Here is a 20285-nt window from a genome sequence, read left to right on the forward strand (position 1 = left end):
ACCTGCAAGAAGCAGAGAGCAATTCAGCTAAAGCACAGCTTAAGAAAACAGAGCCCTCATCACCAAAGTAGCACCCAGCTTCAGCTGTTAGTTGTCTCAGTCCTGAACAGTGCTAAAACACTACTGAGTCCCCATAAATGCCAGTTAAAACCAAACAAGGATCAAGAAATAAGCAGCGGGAGCAAGTGGCCCTGGAACCCACTTTGTGCTGCTCTCCAAAGGAAGAAGTCTTACTGGCTGCCTCCTGGTAACTCCAATGGACCAGTGGTGGCACTGAGAGGAAAGGAGCCAGGTGACATAGGACACAGCACAGATCCACTGCAGTCTGTGGAGGTTTGGGAGTTGCAGAAGGGTCTTGCAGACGGGTCTCACAAGGTGGGCTTGTGAGCATGTTTTAGGCATGCCAGAAGGCTGAACAGCACAGCTCAGAAGGTGCAAATGCTGTCGTGTTATTTCCAATCAAAACAGATCTACAGGTAAAGTACCAGAACTTCACCTTTCATTTTTATTTTGGCTATATTACGCTTGTCTGGCAAAAGACACAAGTATGGTTACTGGTCTGTTATCGAGTCAGAAAAATGTTGAGGAACAGCATAGAGTACATACACCCATCTACAATCTGTTCACACAGATGTGTGAAAACCAAAGACGAGACACACTGAGATAACAAAAAATTCCTGATTTGTTAAACACAGCACTTAATTGAGATAGCAGAACAATCACCACGTAACAGCACGAAGTTCATTCACAAACTTGAGTTCCTACATCCCCCTTGCTCTCGGTGTGCCCTGACACACGGGGAGCAGACAGAGCTGCCAGGCGCCCAGAGCTGCAAGTTTCAGCCGGCCTCAAACTGCTCAGACAGCGACAGACCTGCTCGGATGAGAAACCTGCTGCTGAGGATACCAGGAATACTTAACCAAACCTATCCTATAAAAGGGTTCTGGATGAATGCTACAACTTATACCATGCTAGTGTAAGCAGTTTATTCTGTCAAAAGCACTCTTATGTTGGAGTAATTTACTCTGGGTTCTCAAATCAAACAAACTGAGCCAAAGGAAACCATCTTGGGAAAAATGTGTTACAGCTATTGTCAGGACAAAAGCACAGAAGAAAAAAGCAGTAGTGCAGAGCTGTGGCTGATTTGTTACAGCAGAGAAAGCCAAGAGCTAACCTGGCTCAAACCAAACCTCTCTGGGGAGCAGAGCAGTGCCCATGAGCCAAACCATGCTTTGCCCTATGGCAGACTCCTCATTAGGACCACTCCTTTTCTCAGGCTCAGAAACACACCGCGAGATGTTAGAAATATGCAGGAAGACTTCTGGTTTGTTTGTTTGCTTTTTAAATGTCAAGATTCGCTCTGGGGCAAGCTAAGGGATGAAATAAAGCTGCACAAATACGTCCATCCTGTAGGAATTCACACAGCCACCCAAGGCCCTGCTCTCCATAAGAGAACTATGAGCAGCCTGGCACTGAGCAGCTGGGGCAAGACCTCAAGCTACCACACAAACGCAGTCTCACTGGCCCAAAGGCTGACAGCTCATCCTTGAAGCTGGTGCTTTTTCCTGCCCCTGCAGAAGCCAGCAAATGAACAAAGGCAGATGGGGTCCACAGCATCAGCAGAACTTCCGTGTGTCTCTGCTTTGTCTTCACGTCTTTCTGCCTCTTCCCAGCTGCCATTTCTGAGCTGCATGGATACTCAAGCTGCCAAGTAACAACAGGGAAAACCACATCACTGCAATTTATAAATGTCCTACTCATAACCACTCAGCCAAATAACTTCCATGCAAAACTCAAAAACAGGTAACGCTCCTCTCTCTGTGGCTACACAAATCCTTCAGCACACAGTGCTGTGCTCACACCCAACCACCCCCTCAGAACATCCATGCCTACTTATTTTCCTGCTCACACCCTAAATTCAGCATTCATGCAAACCATACGAAGTTTCTGAACTTGCCCACAGCCACAATATATAATGACAGAGCCAGGAAAGGCAATGCCAGCTAATACTTCCACTGTTACGTTCCACATATCCACTCATTTTTCTTCCAAACGTTCTTCTGAAATTAGTTATTGGATTTTTGGAGCTACATATTGGAATAAATGTAACTCAAATCAATTGGCAGTTGGACTTTCAGACTCTGGTAACATAGCATGCTTTGGAATAAGCTAGCTTTAAAATAACATGACATTGAATTCCTGCGTCTCCTGGTAACTCTTTATATAGAAACATAAATCAATCATTCTGAAAACACTCAGAATAAATAGGACTTGCAGAAGTTTGGGTACAGCTAGAGCTGCATTTTATCACCAAAGCCACTGAGATGTTCATTTCAGCTGGAACCACAGTTCTCCAGTACTGGTGCCCTACCTGACCCATTCCACCCAAAATAAAGGACAGCTGGAGTAAGAAAGGGATCCTACAGTGATGAGAAGAGACAAGCATCACAGGTAAAAATGTGGTTTTGCAAAGGCAGGTAAGGCAAACATGTTTCTTAATGTGCTGCAGAATTGGGTACATGTATTGTCACATCTTGTAAGCCCAAGGAGAAAAGATGAGTAAGCTCAAAAAAAAAAAAACAACAACCAAAAGAAACAAAGGGACCAACACTACATCATATTTATGTACTAATGCAGGTAACCTACTTTCCACATAGCTAATGAGTTCCTTCTTGGATATGAGCCTGAGCAATCCCGAGTTACAAAAATACCCACAACTCCAAGGAGTGCAGGTTTTGTTGGAGCCAGTGCAGCTCTGTCTAACTCCAGGACACCTAACTTGTGTTTCCCAGCTGGTTTTTCAGAGATCAAGAACAAAATGCAATACATTGACATGAACATCTGTGAAAAGGCGCCCTTTTATAGCGTAGTTTATAGTATCCTTGAACTACAGAGGTTGTGCAACCAGAAGTCACACATTCTGTGTATGCCTATACTGCTGCTGCAGCAGAACAACAGCATCTCCCACTTACAGCAAGCCTTCCAGTCTTGATTTTGGATCTGGCATTGGGTCATCTACAAAATGACAAACAACAACCAAAAAAGGATTCAGGCATTTGAAGAACATTTCATTGACTGCTCACCCTTACTTCATGCCTTCGGCTTGCCTTTCAAAGCAGCCTTCCACAGCTGACTCTGAGTACTGAAGCACCTCAGTGTCCGTTCTGAGGGTTCTTCTTCCTGCTCTTCCATCTCAGTGAGTTTTATAGCACCCTACTCCCGGCCTCAGCCGCGCCTGCTCATGGCTACGGGCAGGGAGAAGTGCTCCTTTGGACCAACATCCATTTAGAAGTTAATCACCAACTTCACACTCCGTTTGTTTTTACTTTGTTTTCACGCTTGAAAACGTTGAGGCTGTACCACAAAACACCGCGCCGCCCCAAAAGCGTACAGAAATAGAGCCGCGGAGCGCTCCGCGATGTGGCAGCAGCAAGCAGGCAGCGCCCGGCCCGCGCTCCGCGCCAACCCAGCGTGCAGGCGGGCGTGCAGGCGGGCGGGCGGGCAGGCACGACGTTCCGCACCCAGCGTCCCAACAGGCCCGGCCGCAGCAGCCCGGAGCCGCGCTGGCCGGCGCTGCCCGAGCCCCGATGCGCCTTGGCCGGTAGGCAGAGCGGCGGCCCGCAGCCCGCGCTCCCCGTTACATAACCGCCCCGGGACGGCCTGGCACCGCCGCACCTGATGTAGGGACTGGCGGCCGCCAGGATGTTCTTCTGCACCGGGATCTCCTCGCCTTCCAGCACCAGGTGCGCGTCGCAGAAGCGGCTCTCCTCTCGGAAGGAGCTGAGGGCCCGCAGCAGCCGCGCCGGGTGCTGGGGATCCGACACGGCGCTCGGTCCCGACATGCTGCCCGGCCGGGCCCCGCCGCCCGCAAACACCTCGCGCTGTGCCGAGCCGCGCCGCGCCGGCCACCTCAATCGGTGCCTCGCACCATGGCTGACGTCATCAACCCGCGCCGCCCATCTGGGCGGGAGCGGCGGCGGCGGAGCGACGCGCCCCTGCCCCGGCAGCGCCCCCGCGCGGAGCGGAGCGGCGATGCAGGAGGGCTGGCGGCGCTGTTAGAACGTGAGGAGGTCACTTCTGGCTTGGATGTAATTATCCGGAATGTCAGATGTCTCTGCTTCGAACCAGACCGGCAGGATGCAGGAGGGCTTCACGCAAGTCTCCGCAGCACTGAGCAAGGAGAGCTCTCGGGCTGCTGGTGGAAGGTGTATTTTGCTCATTGTTGGGTAATTGCACACCCAAGGGAGCAGTGGTTTGAATTATTGCAAAAGCTGTCATTGAGTGGCCTGGTTATTTGAAAAGACAAACACGGGTTTGTTTCTGTGCCTCCTGCATGGGCTATAATGGTGGAAAACACAGTTGTGTTACTGGTTTTAGCTCTTCCTCCTGCTGTGTATGTGGGGCACTGGGACAAGGCGTAACGGATAATACCCACTTCCAGAGAACAAATTAATGGTTACATTTTGTTATTCATTTCATTTCATGAAACTCACTGATAAAAAACAACAATGCACCAAACCTGTGCCTCCTAGAGGGCTGCTTGCAGCATCTTTGAAGTGACAAGTTGTGTCCATCCCGCTCTGCTCAGCTTTTGCTCAGCTGTTCTTTCCCTTTGAGGGAGCAATCTCTCTTTACTATTTTTATTTGCAGCCACTGAGTGTGGGTTCTTTTTCTGCCGTTACAGGAATCCCAGTAGTTTTAGGGGCTAGCTTAAGACTGGAACTGGTGCAAAAATCCAGCCCTTATGACCCTCAGGATCTCATTCATGGTGAAGGACGTCAGGGAAGCAAAGCAAATTAGGAACTTGCCTACCATGTGTTGTACTACCACAACAAAACACCCACAAGCCTTGCAGCCACTTGGCAAAGCACGCGTGCATTCCCTCTTGCTGTTGTCAGACTTGAAATTATACTGTGTGCCACTGTACTTGTGGTAAATGTTTCATCACATCACCATTGCAACCACTAAAAATAGTCTCAGAAATCTGTGATTAGCTGTATGGTCTGATCTGTATTGTCTGTGGTGCAGGATGACCTGGATCAAACACTGAGATTAGCAAATAGTAGTCTGTAGATAACCAATCTGATCTGTTTTTATGATGAATATTCCCCTTTCATGTCTTCTCTGTGGTATGAGTTAGCTCCCCAGAATCCTGTCACTCCTGTATCCAAACTCACGGTCATCCAAACACGTAACACTATGAAATCTCAGATGGAATTCTGGAGATAAACTCTTAAAATGAGATATAATAATGGTTAGACCTTTGACTGACGTCCCTCTTATAATTTCAGAAATATTTGTGGAGATTTTGGTAAGTCTGAAAGTATCAGCTCCTATTTATTTCCATGGAAACTACAGGAGATGCAAAGAGCACAATAACACTACTTGATAGAGCAAATTCTCAGCTACAAATCACTATTTTGCAACATTGTCACCACCACTAGCACTGCATTTTTGCCAGTGCTGAACAAGAGCCTGCATGCCACACTCATAAAAATCTGCACCAGAAGAGGTGACCCACTGTCACTGTCCCCACCGCCTCACTGTGCTCACTTCCACTGTTTGGTCTCCATAAATGTTCAGCAAGCGATGAATGTCAGTGGGTGCCATTTTTTTCTGCACAGAGGAATTCAATAACACACCTTTGCTTCATACACGCTTTCTCGTCTGATGTCATTCTGCCAGACTGCCCCTCCTCTGCCATCTGTCACACGGCAACAAAATGGAATGGAATATCGGCGGGAAGCTTCAGCTTCTACTGTCGTACCACAACATCCGCCTCTGATTCGTGGGCCAACATAATAATACAGGAGGCATTGCTTTTGGAGCAGCCTTTCTACTGTCCCAGCACCAAAGGTCGATCTGCCATTTCAGTACTACTTCTATGTTACATACAAAACGGAATTCAGTTTCTTCTTTAGATTATAAAATTCTCATATAGGGTGGTGGTAGCATGCCTTGAAAACACTGATGATCACTATTTCTTCATATGCATATTGCGGAGTGTTTATTTCCATTTTAGGGAACATATAAACATTTGAAAACCCCAAACTGCTTACTTCAGCTCTAGATCTGACCCCAGTGACTTTTTAACATGAAAATTAGGCAGTGTATTCTTTATACATGCGAACTATAAAGACAGCAAAGGGAGTCATAACAGAGCAAGCAAGAACTGTGGATGGTGTTGGTTCTATTGCTGCTCTGCATGGTTACATCTTATGTAACCATGAACAAGTCACCAAAGCCCAGTTGTTCTCATGTGATGGGGCAATAGATGACAGTGATCCCATTTTGTTTCCCTCCTGCAAAATACAGTGAGTAGCAGAAACACCGAGAACAGGTATGTGAAAGTGAGAGATACCCAAATAGTGTGGTGACACATACAGACCAAGTGAACACCTAACATGGATGGATGGATGGATGGATGGATGGATGGATGGATGGATGGGTGGGTGGATGGATGGATGGATGGATGGATGGGTGGGTGGGTGGGTGGATGGATGGATACACAGTTTTCTCACTCATTATGATTCAACCTCCATCAGAAAATAAACTTTTACCTAAAGAAATTGTTGAACATATATCTGAGTTATTCTAGAAATATATTGCTCTCATTCATATGCATTGTGTTAGTAACACAAATAACAATATTAATGAAAGATACACTTCTATTCATCTTTAGACAACATACTCATCTAATTACATGAAATGTTATGTTAGATATTGTCAAGGAAAACTGATTTAAGTACAAATTGCTTACAACATTAGGATAGAATAGCACTGAAGTATAACTGAATGCTACATAATGCTACATATGTACTTGGTTTTGTCATCATAAAAAGGGAAAGTATGGGATTATTAGCAAAGCAAGTTTCGTTTGCTTGTTTCAGTTTTAAATTAGAAAGTTGTAGCACCTGAATGTAATACTTAACTTTGGTTAAAGTGGAAATCAAGCACCAAGAAAATGCATTGGTATTAATTACCAGTAGCAGATGGTTTAAAATGAGGTTTTCTGGCTGGAGAAAACTTGCATCACAAGCTGCAATCTTGAAACGATCTCTGAAAGATACACGAGCTCCAGACCTATGTGACTCATGCCATGCATCACACTATAAATACTGTACTTCATTTGCTCAGAAATCTATATTCTACTTAAATATTCTCATTACCTTTCTCTCCAGTTCCCTCTACCACAGTTATGTACAACATTAGCACTTTTAAAATACCAATCATTCTTCTTTTGGAATAGTTATGTGCCAGTTGTGCATCTCGTTACCTGTAGTAAAAGTCATTGCTGTGTCTTAAAAAGATTGTATCTATTATTTAAGAGATTATATACAGTCGTTTTGTGTCATAATATGGTTGTTCTTGAATGATAAAAGGGATATTATCCCACGCTCAGTAGAAAGCTGTCTCATTTTGTGTAATGGGATAAATAGTGCTTTACTCCATCTCAGCCTCCAAATCATTCTGTGGTATAAACATTCCATGCAGGTCCAGATGCATTTCTACATTAACAGTGGCTCGGCCCAATTCTTTGAATGTTTTAGCATCCAAGATGAGTAGGAAGGGTGCTTTGTTTGGCTCAGTCACCACAACACAGGTCAAAACAACACCTGTGACATACAAGTGGAGAATTAGAAGCTCATACTGGTTACACCAAGCTGAAAACATAACACTGTCAGGAAATGAGTCTTGTTTGCTAGGAATCTGAGGACACACACTGAAAGTGCTTACTAGATGAAGTCTGACTGGGGGAGCTGAGGAACTACTGAATGGTTCTCTTCTGTTCCTTTACCTGGCCTGCCTGCAGCAAGCAAACACTGAACTGTGTCTCTGACAGTCTTGTTGGGCAACTGAGTAGTGAAGCTTGGGACACATCCTTTCAGCTATTTATCATTTGTCTTTGCAAGGAGCCGCCTCAGAACAGAACCGGATCCAGATTACAGGGAGACTTGCAATGCCACTTCGTGTTCTCATTTGTAACAGCACTGACTTCCACAGCTCCAGCTTCTTCACTTGATAAATCTAGTTCCCAGTGGCAATCTGGAAAGTCCTAAGCATGGATTTTACTGTTTATGAATAGTGTGGGACTTTATGCAAGCTCCTTTTGCTCTGTCATTGATCTGTCTTTAGTCTGCAGGAGTAAAACGGTTGGCAATAATTCTAATTGATCTGCAGAAACATCAGCCTAGCTGCCTTGTTCTGACTGACAACAATGAAACTTTTAAGACTTAATGCAAAACCCAGCTTTCAAAATGTTGTTGCTATTTTACCTTCATCCTCTTCTCTTGCGCCGGGGCTGGGAACGAAGATGGGCTCTGAGGGCCAGCAGTGCTCTTCTCCCCAGTGCAGCAGTTCCTTTGTTTGGACGTTCAGTTTCGCAATCTAAGTTGTTGTGATCAGAAAAGAAAAGTGTCAGTGACGGTGGTTGATTTTATAGAGACTATTTTAGTAGTGTTAAAAAAGGCATAGATACCACTTCATTACATTGCAATTACATCTTCCCTTGTTGGGCGTGAAGTATTTGACAAATCCTAATAGGTGGTAAGATTTGCTTACCCTGCATCATGGCTAAATAACATCCTCCCCATACAGAGAAGAGTGCACAGCACAGCACTTTGAAGTGACTTGCCCCAAATGACTGCAGTTTTGTTGTAAAGCAGGAAACAGGATTTAAACCTTCCAATTTCTAATCCTGTGAATTATTTTCCTTTTGTTGTGACCTCAATATTCCTCAAGGCCTTCTATTGTTAATTGGGGTATATATGCCAGAACAAGGGCTATTAATAGTGATGTAAAGGTTAAACCAATGGAGCAAGAATTCCACACAGACACTGGCATTAACCAAAGGAACAGGGCACAGCTTTTCATCTCATTAATGGCTCAAGCGCCTGCCCAAACCACCTTCCACTGGGGACACACTTCCACGTAAGTTAAGTGCTTTTTCTTCACATCCAGATGCAGTTTTATTCCTTTCCCTTTTAATGTTCACTCCAAAAAATAACTTCAAACAAAAATGAGAGCATTTAAGCATTGGAGGAAGAATTTTCCCTTATATCCAAGATGACAGCAGTTTCACTGACCTAAGGATCATACATGGTTGTTGTTGTGACCGCATTCATTAAAGAAAAACTGAAGTGAATAAGCAGCAATATAAATATAAACTGCTGTCAGATTATGTTTTAAGTCAGGCAGAGATTATCTGCGCTGGAAATCACAAACATACTTATTTGCTCAATGTCAAATGTTCTGCAATAAATTTTCTTGCATAGTGAAGAAATCCAGCTTTATTTTGTAATCAGAGGTGGTAATTATATAGAGCCAAGAGTGATCTCAATTTGCTCTCAGTACAGTAATTATAAAGTGTGAGTCTGTGTGTGCAATACTCCTTCACTAGCAGTACTTTTCACCTTAATCTGTTGGTAATTCAAAGCTGTCTCCTAAGAAGCTGCCATACACAGAGTGCCATACACATTTGCTATCCCATTACACAGAACTAGCTCTCAAGCAAAGGAAAAAGCTTTCTGAAAAATTATATATTATTTTAATAACATCTTGTTTTAGCTGAATTTCCTAAGGGAAAAAAACCAAACATAATTCTTACAGATATGTGTCTGCCTAATGCTCTTCCTTTCTGCTACTCTCTCCTTTGTAGGTATTGGCATATGACAGAAGTTCAGTCAAATTGAGCAGAAAAGTGAGGGTCTCTGTAACTGCTGTATTCAGAAGACTGGAAATAAAAAAATGGATAAAGAAGCCTGACTTTATCCATACTTCACAAGAGAAATGATACAACTTGAGCTCACCCTTATGAGAATTCAGCCATTTCCTATTGCTTTGCACGTGGATGACTCACAAATGGGAAAAGTTTTAATAGAAACTGATTCTCTATTGAATATTACAGCATCCAATCTCAAGTCACACACCTAAAAAAACACTTGTTTGCTCTTTTTGGAGCTACATGTTTTGAACAGCTGGCAACAAAGTTCCATACCTTCAACTAGCAAAACAGGGATGTACTTCTTCCATAGTTTGGCCCGGTGGGGCTGTTTCAGTTATACCAGTAAGCTCACATACATGCCCAACTTCCAATCTCAGTGCTTTCAAGTGCTGAAGTTTATTATCACAGTACACTGCTGCACTGTTGTCATTTAGAAGCTTTATCAGTTTCAGTTCTGTCCTCAGAAGCCCCCCCTTTCAATTTGGATTGATGACTGCAGATGACACTGTATTTTGGGCCAGACTGAAGCATGGTCTACTTATAACATTTGATTTGTGTTATATATATACTGTTGCTGACTTTGTAAATGTTAGTGATACCTTTGTAGGAACAGGACTCCACTGGACTTCTGTTGCATAGACATATTTGTATTTTTTGCCATTGTAGTCATAGTTGACACGAGGCAGCTCTATTCCTAGGTACAATAAAGCCCAAGACTTAGGAACAAAAGAAGTACAATTCTGAGCATACACTTACATAGGCCAATTAATCTTACCCTGTGAAAAAAAAGTTGACAGCATTTCAAACAGATTTTATATGCTTGAATTTCTAAAAAGCCAATGATGGTATTAACAGAGCCCAATTAAGCCAAGGCAGTTTGTTCAAAACTGATAATTTTTCATTCTTGGGAATCCATTATACTGGAAATGATTAGTATCATGTCATTTGTTTCATAAACACATTACATGTGAGCTTCTGAGATATAACTGGAGGGTAACATTCTAAGAAACAACTTTCTCTTTAAGCACATCCATACCTTTACAAATCCCTGTTATAACCCCTCATAAAATTTAAGTATCCACTCTCAGAGGTAAAATTCATAAAATACAGCACATAACTGAAGTTACCAATTTTAGACCTCAGTACAGGTAGATTTACAAGCCACATTAATAGCTGTAAGATCAGGCTTGGGACCCCAGAGCAATATAAAACTGATATAACTGCAGACATTTAAAAGATTTCATGATTGATGAATACGTATCCAGGTGACAGCAACCCCTTCCTCAGAGTGCTAGGATGTTCACCTTTCGGAGGGATGCTGTTTGGGAACCAGGATTTACCTGACCTAGGAGATCTCTTGCAATCCTTTTAAAAAGCTGTGCAGATCTCCAGTAGGCAGGCACAGATCTGTCTGTCACTTGCAAAGCTCTCTGTCTTTGACACAGTGGTATTTTGAACTTTCTAAATATAAATGTTTCTAGAACTGGGGTACCATTATAAGTCACAACAATTCACTTATTCCCTAGCTTAACAACTCAGCTTCTAAATACTGCCTCTGAATCATTCCTGAGCAGGTTCAGGGTCTTATATTAATGGATGGACCCCAAGGAGTGAAATAAGAAAGATATTGTCCATATTATGCAAAACATATTAATTAAAGCTTTTGTTACTTTCAGCTTTATAAAGATCTGACATACAGCTGCAAGGCATTGTTAGAATACATCTAAGTGTAAGTGTGTAAAGGAACACATTTGAGATCTGTGTAGCAGACATTTCTTACCTTCACATAATATTTCAGGTTGGCAATAGATGCTGCCATCTTTTTCTTTTACAGCAGTCGCGGAAGTTGGAAGTTTGACTAAATTAGAACCTACTTCTGCATCCTGAAAGAGAGGTATGCTGAAAATGTAATGTGTTTCTAATTTAGAACTTTCATCAGGTTTGATATTAACACGGACAAATTTGGGATTAACACAGATATTCCAGGTTCATGAAGTTCCTCCATTTATCCTGTAACATTAGATTCTGACCTTCTCTTTAGAAATCTGATTGTACTCAGAGAGCTTGAATGTATCATTGTGTAACTGCTTTGAATCACAGTGAGCATTTAGAAAGGTTTAGAGAGATATGGCTGTGTTCCAGAAGCACAATAAATAGATGATACAGTTTGTGTATTTAATTAATGGAGATAGGCTTTAAAATATTAGGGATAAAATTCACACTAAAAATCACCAAAGTTAAGGTGCATTCTTGTTTTTAATATACTACAGCTGAATGTTTAACACTGCAGCATAGGTAGGATAGTTGAGATCCAACACATCCTTTGCCCTTGCCACATAAGTTTTTGAGACACAAAAAGCCAGCAAGATTCTGGGATGTAGGAGGAAAAAGTATTATCCGTTCCAAAGGAATCAAGCAGAAACTTGCCCAAGTTGCTGGCCAGTATATAATCTTTGCTGCAAACAATGCTGTAAAATGATGTTTTAAATTATATTGAAAGATAAGATCATTCCTCATGCTAGTAAATCTTGCCCTTAACTGAAATCTTCTCATTTTAATAAAGCTATTGCAACAGTGGGGAGTGTGAATATATTTTATATAGGCTTCCAGTAAAGTGAAAAAAATCATATTGTGCAAAATCTCATGAATACCTTTCTAACCAACGTCAAGTTGATATATCTGCTTATATTTTACAGCATCTTACTAATAATTGCACTGTTAAGGAAATGATACATGCTCAGCAACCCTCCATAAATCTCCATAAATGATGATATCAGAACCCCCACCCCTGTAACAGTAGGTCCAACTGCTCATTGCCATTTCTCACAACACATATGAAAAACAAAACTCCTGAACACTTTGTGAATATGTTATTTTTAAAGATCTAAAAATTTGCACAAGAGGGCTGGCAGCTGCTCATCCACCCACTTTCCTAATTGATCATTTGACATTACTGAACAAAGAGCGGTTTAAAAAGCTCTTTTCTTCCTACCTTGTCATACTGCAGAGGCACAACAAATCGCTTGCAGGTTGGGATGGAGGTAAGCTTGTTGTTGTCTTCAAAGTCTTTGTTCAGTTTTTTCAAGTAAAACATATCATACAAGCTATTGTCTTTGTAGGCAACGATATCAAAAACAACATGGCCATCTTCTTCATAAGCATTGATGTGGTGATAAAGCACCATAGCATCAGTGTAAAACTTGGTGGATACTTCTTTTTTTGTCTTTCTGTCTACAAAGTGAAACCACGTCTGAAAGACAGCGAACATTATGTAAAGCCAGTAATGATCAGCAAACAGTTACATAGGAAATTATTTTTCTAAGATAGCCATCTACATTCTAAACCACTGCCTGTTTCTACTGAAGCATATTACAAATTCGGGATTTGCTGCTAGGAGGTGAGAGGTTCCAATCTTGAGACCAAAAAAATGCAGTAGAAAATGAGTGTGGAAGTGCTCCAAACTCATGTCACTGTTGCACATTGCTGTTTGGGCCAAGCTGAAGGCAGAAGTTTTCCAGTAAACCTGGAAAATCCCCTGGCCTATTTTTAATTTACATAACTCTGCCCTAGCATCAAGTCTCTGTCTTCTTCTGTGTCGGTGCCCTCTTCTCCAGCACTTTCCCCAAGTTGTGGGTCACAAAATATTGCCTCCACAAAACAGACTGTCCTTTTGTTGAATTCAGGCTTTTCCACAAATCTATCTCTATTTAATCTGATGAAACAGATCTAGAATAGATTTCATCCACACTGTACAGCATTTCGTATGGAGCAGGAGCAGCTGTACATGCCTGGGATGTTAGAGCAGTTTTATTTTCTCTTCTTGCACACATTTTGACTATGCCAAACTGTCACTTCAGCATCAGTATTTGTGAAATTTCTGGAGATGGGAGATAACATTTAAAAAATACAACATTAGTTTGAAAAAAGTGCAACATGACAGTAAGAGCTTTTAAAGAAAATGTTATTACTGAAATTAATGAACTTGACAAAAAACAGAGCAGCAACAGTAACAACAGGTTACTGGCCTGGCCGACTCCATTGCTCAGCATCAGACAGAATACCTTATCCTCCTTATGAAAGGCAAGGCAGGAAGCCCAGTTCACACCTCGGATGTAGGCAGTAGCCAGTTTGACAATATCCAGCTTGAATGGCTGTTCTATGAACACAATATAATTCTCTGTCATTCCAAAGCTGTGGTAGTAACTTGGTTGGAGCAGGGAGCGAGAAGGGATGGAGCATACTACTTCTGTGTGTTTAAAACTAGATTTCTTCTTTTCGTTCTCTGAACAGAAATAAGAAAAAGTAAAATTACATTTATAAAATCTTGTGTTTTCACCCCTTAACCTTAGAAGAAAAGAAAATGTTGACAAGTTTCTAAGAAATACTGCTAAAAGCCATATCTTACCTGGTACAGAGGAGGGGATCTTAAAGAGAAGATACTTTGTTCTCCCTTTATCAACAATTGAAGTACCCATGTTGAGAATATTTCCAGCACTGTCGTAGTGTGGGTGAGCAGTTGCCATGTTTACAGCTACGTATTTGCTGTAGTCTACCTGGAAGATGATACAGTAGGAGAATTTAGAGATGTGTAAGTACATTAAAATTGATCATAGCTAACGGCACAAATCCACCCGCCCTTCTGCACTGGTAGCCTTATACTGGTGCCCCCCAGAGGTCTTGAAAATTCATCATTTAAGTCACATAACTCATGCAGGTTCTCAAATCATTTCCTAATTTGAGGCTAAACAAACTACAGAAACTGAATTCACCCCTCTGTTGTAGCCACACAATACAGCAGGGTGGCTGGCTAAAGGCATTACTCTGAAAATGCCCATGTCATTCTGAGAGCAGTTATTTAACAAGGCAATGAGTCTAATAGTTTTCTGGAACAAAATTATTTCTATTCAATTTAAGGAAACTGTACTCAAACCATAGTGTACGACAGGAAAAAATCAATATTCAGTATGTCCACATTTGCTTTTAATAATTAAGTAATAGCTTGCATAAGGCACTTGAAAAGTCATCAAATAAATGACCTACCAAACTGTTAATTACGTAAATCGCTTCAGAACTACAGATGCATTATAATGGAAATCATCCAAAATAATCACGTCATAAGCACGATATGTGGAATTATGCCTGAAGCCTCACTACGCTGTGCACAGCTGTACAATTGCCCAAAGCCCCACTTTTCTATAAACTGCTTGGGATTTTCTTTTGAACTCCTGAGTTCTTACGTGAACAGTTCTTACATGAATCTTCACCATTTCATTTTACCACAATTTTGAAAAAGTCTACTCTGCTAGCCTGGACATAGGAGGAAATACATCTTTCCAATTTTGTGTACTGCAGATTTAACTTGCAGGCAGGGAACCAGAACGACACACAGACATTTATACCTTTTCTAGTGTCTCCAGAGTCTGTGGATCAATTTTTCTGATGAAGTTAGTCTCACTGGTAGCATAATAATCATCCCCACTTTTCATAATGTTGATCAGGCAGTTGTCCGTGAACTCGGGAATGGTGTGAGATAAGTATGAGAATGCCCTGAGGGGAGGGAAATGCCATATTAGAAAGAAAAGAAAGCACTTGCCTGTTCAAAACTACAACAAAATCTACTTGCACTGGTGAATAAAACAGACAACACTACCGACAAAGTGGAATTATAATGTTTGCCTTAGACTAATCCACAGAGCATACGGTACCGGGTATCACTCCTGACCTTATCACTATGTGGAAATTGTAAATTTACAAAACAAAATTCATATTTGTATACATCTGTCAAGAGTAAACAGAAAAGACAGCCGTGCTGGAGAGAGAGAGAGAGGGATAGCAGCACCCTGTTGGGGAAAGCATTGCTTACTTGGCAAATATGTTTTTGCATGGATCTGGATAAGCCATGGTTCCAAACTCGGACACCACAATTCGGTTTGCTTCTATATTGCAGCTGTATGTGTCACTTCGGAGGTACTTACTTCTGTAGTAAACTTCACCTGACAAAGGCCAAATGGACTTCAATCACATTTCATGCTAAGTTTTTTAGAAAACTGGCACAAAGATAGAGAAAGAATCTGTTAAGCAGATGTCCTTTAGCAAAGAAAAGTTTGCAATGGATCAGGCTGTCTAAATCCCTGCTATGGAAAGCAATCTCAGCTGTCTAGATGTCTAGAGGAACCAAGGATTGTTCTTGTGGCTGCTGAGATCAGCAACAATTTCTTTACCTTCCTCAATTACCATCAAGCTTGGACAATACTTGGGTCTAGGGTGAAGAAAGAATGGACTTGGATAAATTCTTCCAGTAAACCAAAGGAATCAGTGTAAAAATGATTAATTATGCAGCAATGTGTGGGTGGTGGTAAATCTCTAGTACTGGCAAAACTTACACTTTGCTATTGATGTCAGAGTAGCACACTGCTTGAAGGAACCAACTTCGGCACTAACTGATCTAATGCACTGATATACTTGAGCTAGCTGAGCTCTGTTTGCATCAGGGGGGTAAAACAAGTAGCAATTTAAAAAACACTGCTCATTACTTTATGTTATTTTGTTGGTGATGTAGACCTGGTCAGGCTAGGAGAACCTGCAGCTGCACCAAAAGCCTCCAGTTACAGAAATGAAAACTAAAAAGGAATGGAGAACGACAAGGGTGATCTCAGTTCTTTTACAGAACTGTACTTTCTGTGGGAAGAATAGATGTAAAACATCCTGCCTCACACTGAAAAGTACTGAAGCAACAGAAAACGCTTTCACTTCAATGTTTATGAAAAATGGCCCTCTTGGTGTGTGTGGAAAGCAAATGCTGCCCTGCGGTGACCTGCTTAGAGCTGGCTGCACGCCATCCCACAGCGCAGACAGCGTTGAACTTTGGCTCTTCAGAAAAAAGGACAACATAATCTGCCCTGGAGAACAGCCCTGGAGAGACACCTCAGCCGCTGTTATGGAGATTGAGGTGTGAGTCTACTTTTGGAGACACTTTACCAAAAGTGTGTTATCATTTCAGACACTCCATTCTGCAGACAAGAGGCAGAAATTGGCCCTTGCTCACACTGAGTGACTGAAACAACTTTTAGCCTCAGTTATCACAGCCAAAGAACTGTGGTTTTGCTTGCATGACTTTGTGAAGTTGGTCTTAAAACATGTAATTGTTCCAGAGATAGGACTGCCCACTGAACCATCACAACAGTTTCTTCTCCATCTCCGTTTATGTCAGGAGGGAAGGGCTGTAACTGGAGGACACAGCTACATCTGAGATCCTGGCATCAAGAAGCAGCCCCTCCAGAGCTCAGTGTTGTGACTGGGCACCTAACACACACAAACCAGAGCAGTGCCAGAATCGGAAACACAGCCTCTCCTCACTGATGTGTGCACAGCCCTCTCTCACAAAGAACTTACAAGGAACAGCTCACCTACTCTGACTGCTGGCTGTGACAGACTCACCAGCACGCAGCGCCTACATGGCTGTTTTTTTGCAGGGTTATAACCAGACACCTGCAATGTCTGGTTATACAATTAATGCTAATCTAACTTGGAACAGAATTGGCAACACCAATGTTTGGTTTGTTTATCTTTCTGTGATCTGACATGCAATAACTTACCGTTTTTAAATGTGAAGCTGTGCAGCAGAGCCAAGCCATCGAACCAGTGGTTGTATTTAGTGTCCCCTATTGTATGCATCCCTGGGCCATTTCGGAGAAGTACTCCTTGTAACCAAGTGGGCAACTGACCTGAGAACAAAAGGAGCATTCCAGTATTCGTTCCTTTAGGAAAGGAGCATGCTGCAGGACAATTTTACTAAGGGCATAGGCTTCATAGACAGATGGGTTGTGAATGCAAGTCCACATCTGTAGTAGCAAATAATTATGTTTCTGTTTCGGATAACTAAAGCACAACCTGCTAAAAAAATGTTGCTAGTAATATTCTGCATTAATGTTGTGATATGACATTATCACTTGAGCAAAAGACTGCTGGAAATTGCTTAAAGCCAGGAAGAAAATAGAGCTGGGCCTTTTCTTCCCTGCACTCAGATTTAAAGATATGTGTTTAATCCTTTTTACTCATGCCAGGAAAAGCTAGAGCTTCTCAGAAATCAACATATTTTATATGATGTGTGACTTGTACTGGTCTTCATTACATCAATTGAAGTGTTAGAGTTAAAAAATTTTTATCTATATATTTAGATGTCTCTAGATATTATCTAGCTATCCATCTATAAATAGGCATGTGTATCTTTATACAGATGTCTAATAGAGAGATATATTCCCTAAATGAGAAGAAAGATGCTCAAGGAATTCCAGGACAGGAATAATGGGGAAAAAAGAAAGGTAGTCTTTTGCTTAAGGCACCATAGACTTGATGCAACTTCTGAATCTTCTGGTGTAATTCAGTGTAATTTCTGACACAGTTGCAGTATGAAAGTCATAGAGAAAATGGACATACTTTGAAGTTTTCAGATGAAAGTTCATGTAAGTGGGAATTAAGAACATCTGCAAATCACAATAGGTATCAGTCAGCATTTTTAAGTGCTTAAACAGCTTTACAAATCTGGACTGCATCTCTTTTTTGCCTCGTGCTTTTATCTACAGAGAAAATAATAAAGCTTTTCTGTACTACATGAGGACACGAGAATGACAGCAAAATCTCCAAATATTTGGAAGAGTACGAGCTGTCACAGCCGTGGAGGATGGGATGTTGATGTGGCTGTACAGTCTTTAGGACAACAAGAGTTTTATGTCTGACGCTGGCGTTAAGGGATCATATTTACAGTGCACATATTGAGTAACAAGGAGACAGTTCACGGGCAGGACGCAGGGGTTGCTGAACATGTGAAGAGGTCAGAGTCCTCTTTAATTTTCACTACTGGTAAATACTGAATGACCATTACCACTGAAGTAATATATTAATTTAATTTACTCAACTGTTCAGTTTTAGTTCAAATAAACCATTCCATAACACAGATAAGCTGTAGTAAAAGTTGTTGCTTGCAAACAAATTCATATATTTCAATACTAAGCTTTTATTTTGGGTGACAAACATCTGAAAGGCATAAAATCACCTCCAATTTAAACAAAGCACGTTGAAAGAAAATCTTTTTCAATTCAGCCACCAAGCTGAACAACAACAACATAGCCATATGTACCTGATATGACCTACCTGGGAACTGACTTTAAAACTGTCTTAGATGCCTGCTATATGCATATGTACTAGAAAGAGGTACTCAACAACAAACCTCTCCTGTAGCTGCAGCAAAAATCTCTTTAAGTCCCTCTTCTTCAAGGTGAAAAAAGCAGAAAAAAAAGGCTAAATTGATCAAGTCTGCGTACCTAGAAAGCCACTTCAGGCTATCTCAATGGAGTATACTCTGCATTTTTTGCTAGAATGCCTTCTAGTAAAAGTACCTTCTGTACCCTAGAGAGGGTAGTGAAGGGTTACGGAGAGGAGAAAATGAAAGTCTGTACGGAACCATGGGGGAGGGAGTGCCACCAGATTAAATGCTGAGATTTTGTCCCTCACCACCAACTTCAGTGAATCCTGTTCAGACAGACTTTCTGAAAAAGCACATAGAAATACCCATTAAATGAGAAAAATCCCATGGTCAGGGGCACAAATAAGGTCTGAGCTCAGTCCTTTAAACAAAACTCACTGACGTTTCTCACTTCCCGTTTCCCTTTTCTGCGTTGCTTTGAGAGAGCAAGTGTTTCAATGTCTTATATACTTGAAAACACAGGAGTTTGTCATTCACTTACCTTGCACCTCAGCTTTTATGGGCTCTGGATGTTCTTCTTTGTTTCTGCTAAATATTGTCTCCATTGCTCACGTAACCGAACAGTTCCTGCGTCCTCGACCCAGCTGCTCCTGCAGGCGTAGCGGTTCCCTCCTCTCCGGGCTAAGAACAGCTCTTTCCTGTTACATAGAAGGATGAGGTTAAAGTGCAACTCGAGCTAATGGCTGCTGGCTTATAGATCGACAACTTATAACAGCTGATCTTTAATCCCTAACACATACACAATAATTCTCGCACATTCCTTTAACTCTTTCACTAGTTTGATGTTAGAGGAGCACAGCTCACCTGTTTGCTCTGTGTGAAAATAGCTCAAGCAGCCAGGCACACCAAAGGTAAAATGAAACTGAAATATCGCCTTCAGCATTGCAGGGAAAATCGGAGCTGTTTGTAGAGGTGCCTGCCCTGCTTGGCAGGAGCAGAGAGAAAAACAGAAGAAAGCTCTACCCACCGTTCTGAATTTCTCTTGTTGGGAGTGATAGACAATGGAGTGTCATCGGTTTCTCTCCATTCTGACAAATTTAACCTGGGCTATTCTATTAACTCACAAAATATCGCTGCTGAACAACGATGAGGTTTTTTTCTTTAAGTACAAACAGTTCCAGAGCAAACTGAGCAGCACACCTTTGAATTAAACACCTGTTTACAAACAGACACTATTATACATTCTCCCATATGTGACCTGATTCCACCTGGTTGTCAGCTCCTTGAAGTCTCTGCGAAAGTATGGCAGGAATAATTAAGTAGAAGGGGGATTTTTAACTTCATGCATTTCTTTCAAGA

The 20285-nt window shown here is 41.7% G+C and overlaps 2 protein-coding genes across 2 annotated transcripts in view; both read right to left on the reverse strand.

The window, feature by feature from the left end:
* GAN (gigaxonin) overlaps positions 1-3842 on the reverse strand; it is a 36513-nt gene extending 32671 nt beyond the window's left edge. Inside the window, exon 1 of the mRNA XM_042877003.1 lies at positions 3676-3842. Coding sequence (XP_042732937.1) covers positions 3676-3842 — 167 coding nt within the window. The remainder of the gene's footprint in view (positions 1-3675) is intronic.
* A 2138-nt stretch (positions 3843-5980) lies between these two features.
* BCO1 (beta-carotene oxygenase 1) lies at positions 5981-19644 on the reverse strand. Its single transcript, XM_042877091.1, has 11 exons — positions 19468-19644; positions 17320-17448; positions 15588-15717; positions 15124-15271; positions 14130-14277; positions 13786-14006; positions 12717-12974; positions 11505-11607; positions 10324-10418; positions 8277-8388; positions 5981-7616 (listed from the first exon to the last, which is right to left on the reverse strand). Exons 1-11 carry the CDS (start codon positions 19529-19531, stop codon positions 7444-7446), a joined length of 1581 nt encoding a protein of 526 aa, XP_042733025.1. The 5' UTR covers positions 19532-19644; the 3' UTR covers positions 5981-7443.
* Between the last annotated feature and the right edge of the window lie 641 nt (positions 19645-20285).

This window comes from Lagopus leucura, unplaced genomic scaffold (genome assembly GCF_019238085.1).
Source record: "Lagopus leucura isolate 7727_CA_CO unplaced genomic scaffold, USGS_WTPT01 Super-Scaffold_100017, whole genome shotgun sequence".
Classification (NCBI taxonomy): Eukaryota; Metazoa; Chordata; class Aves; order Galliformes; family Phasianidae; genus Lagopus; species Lagopus leucura.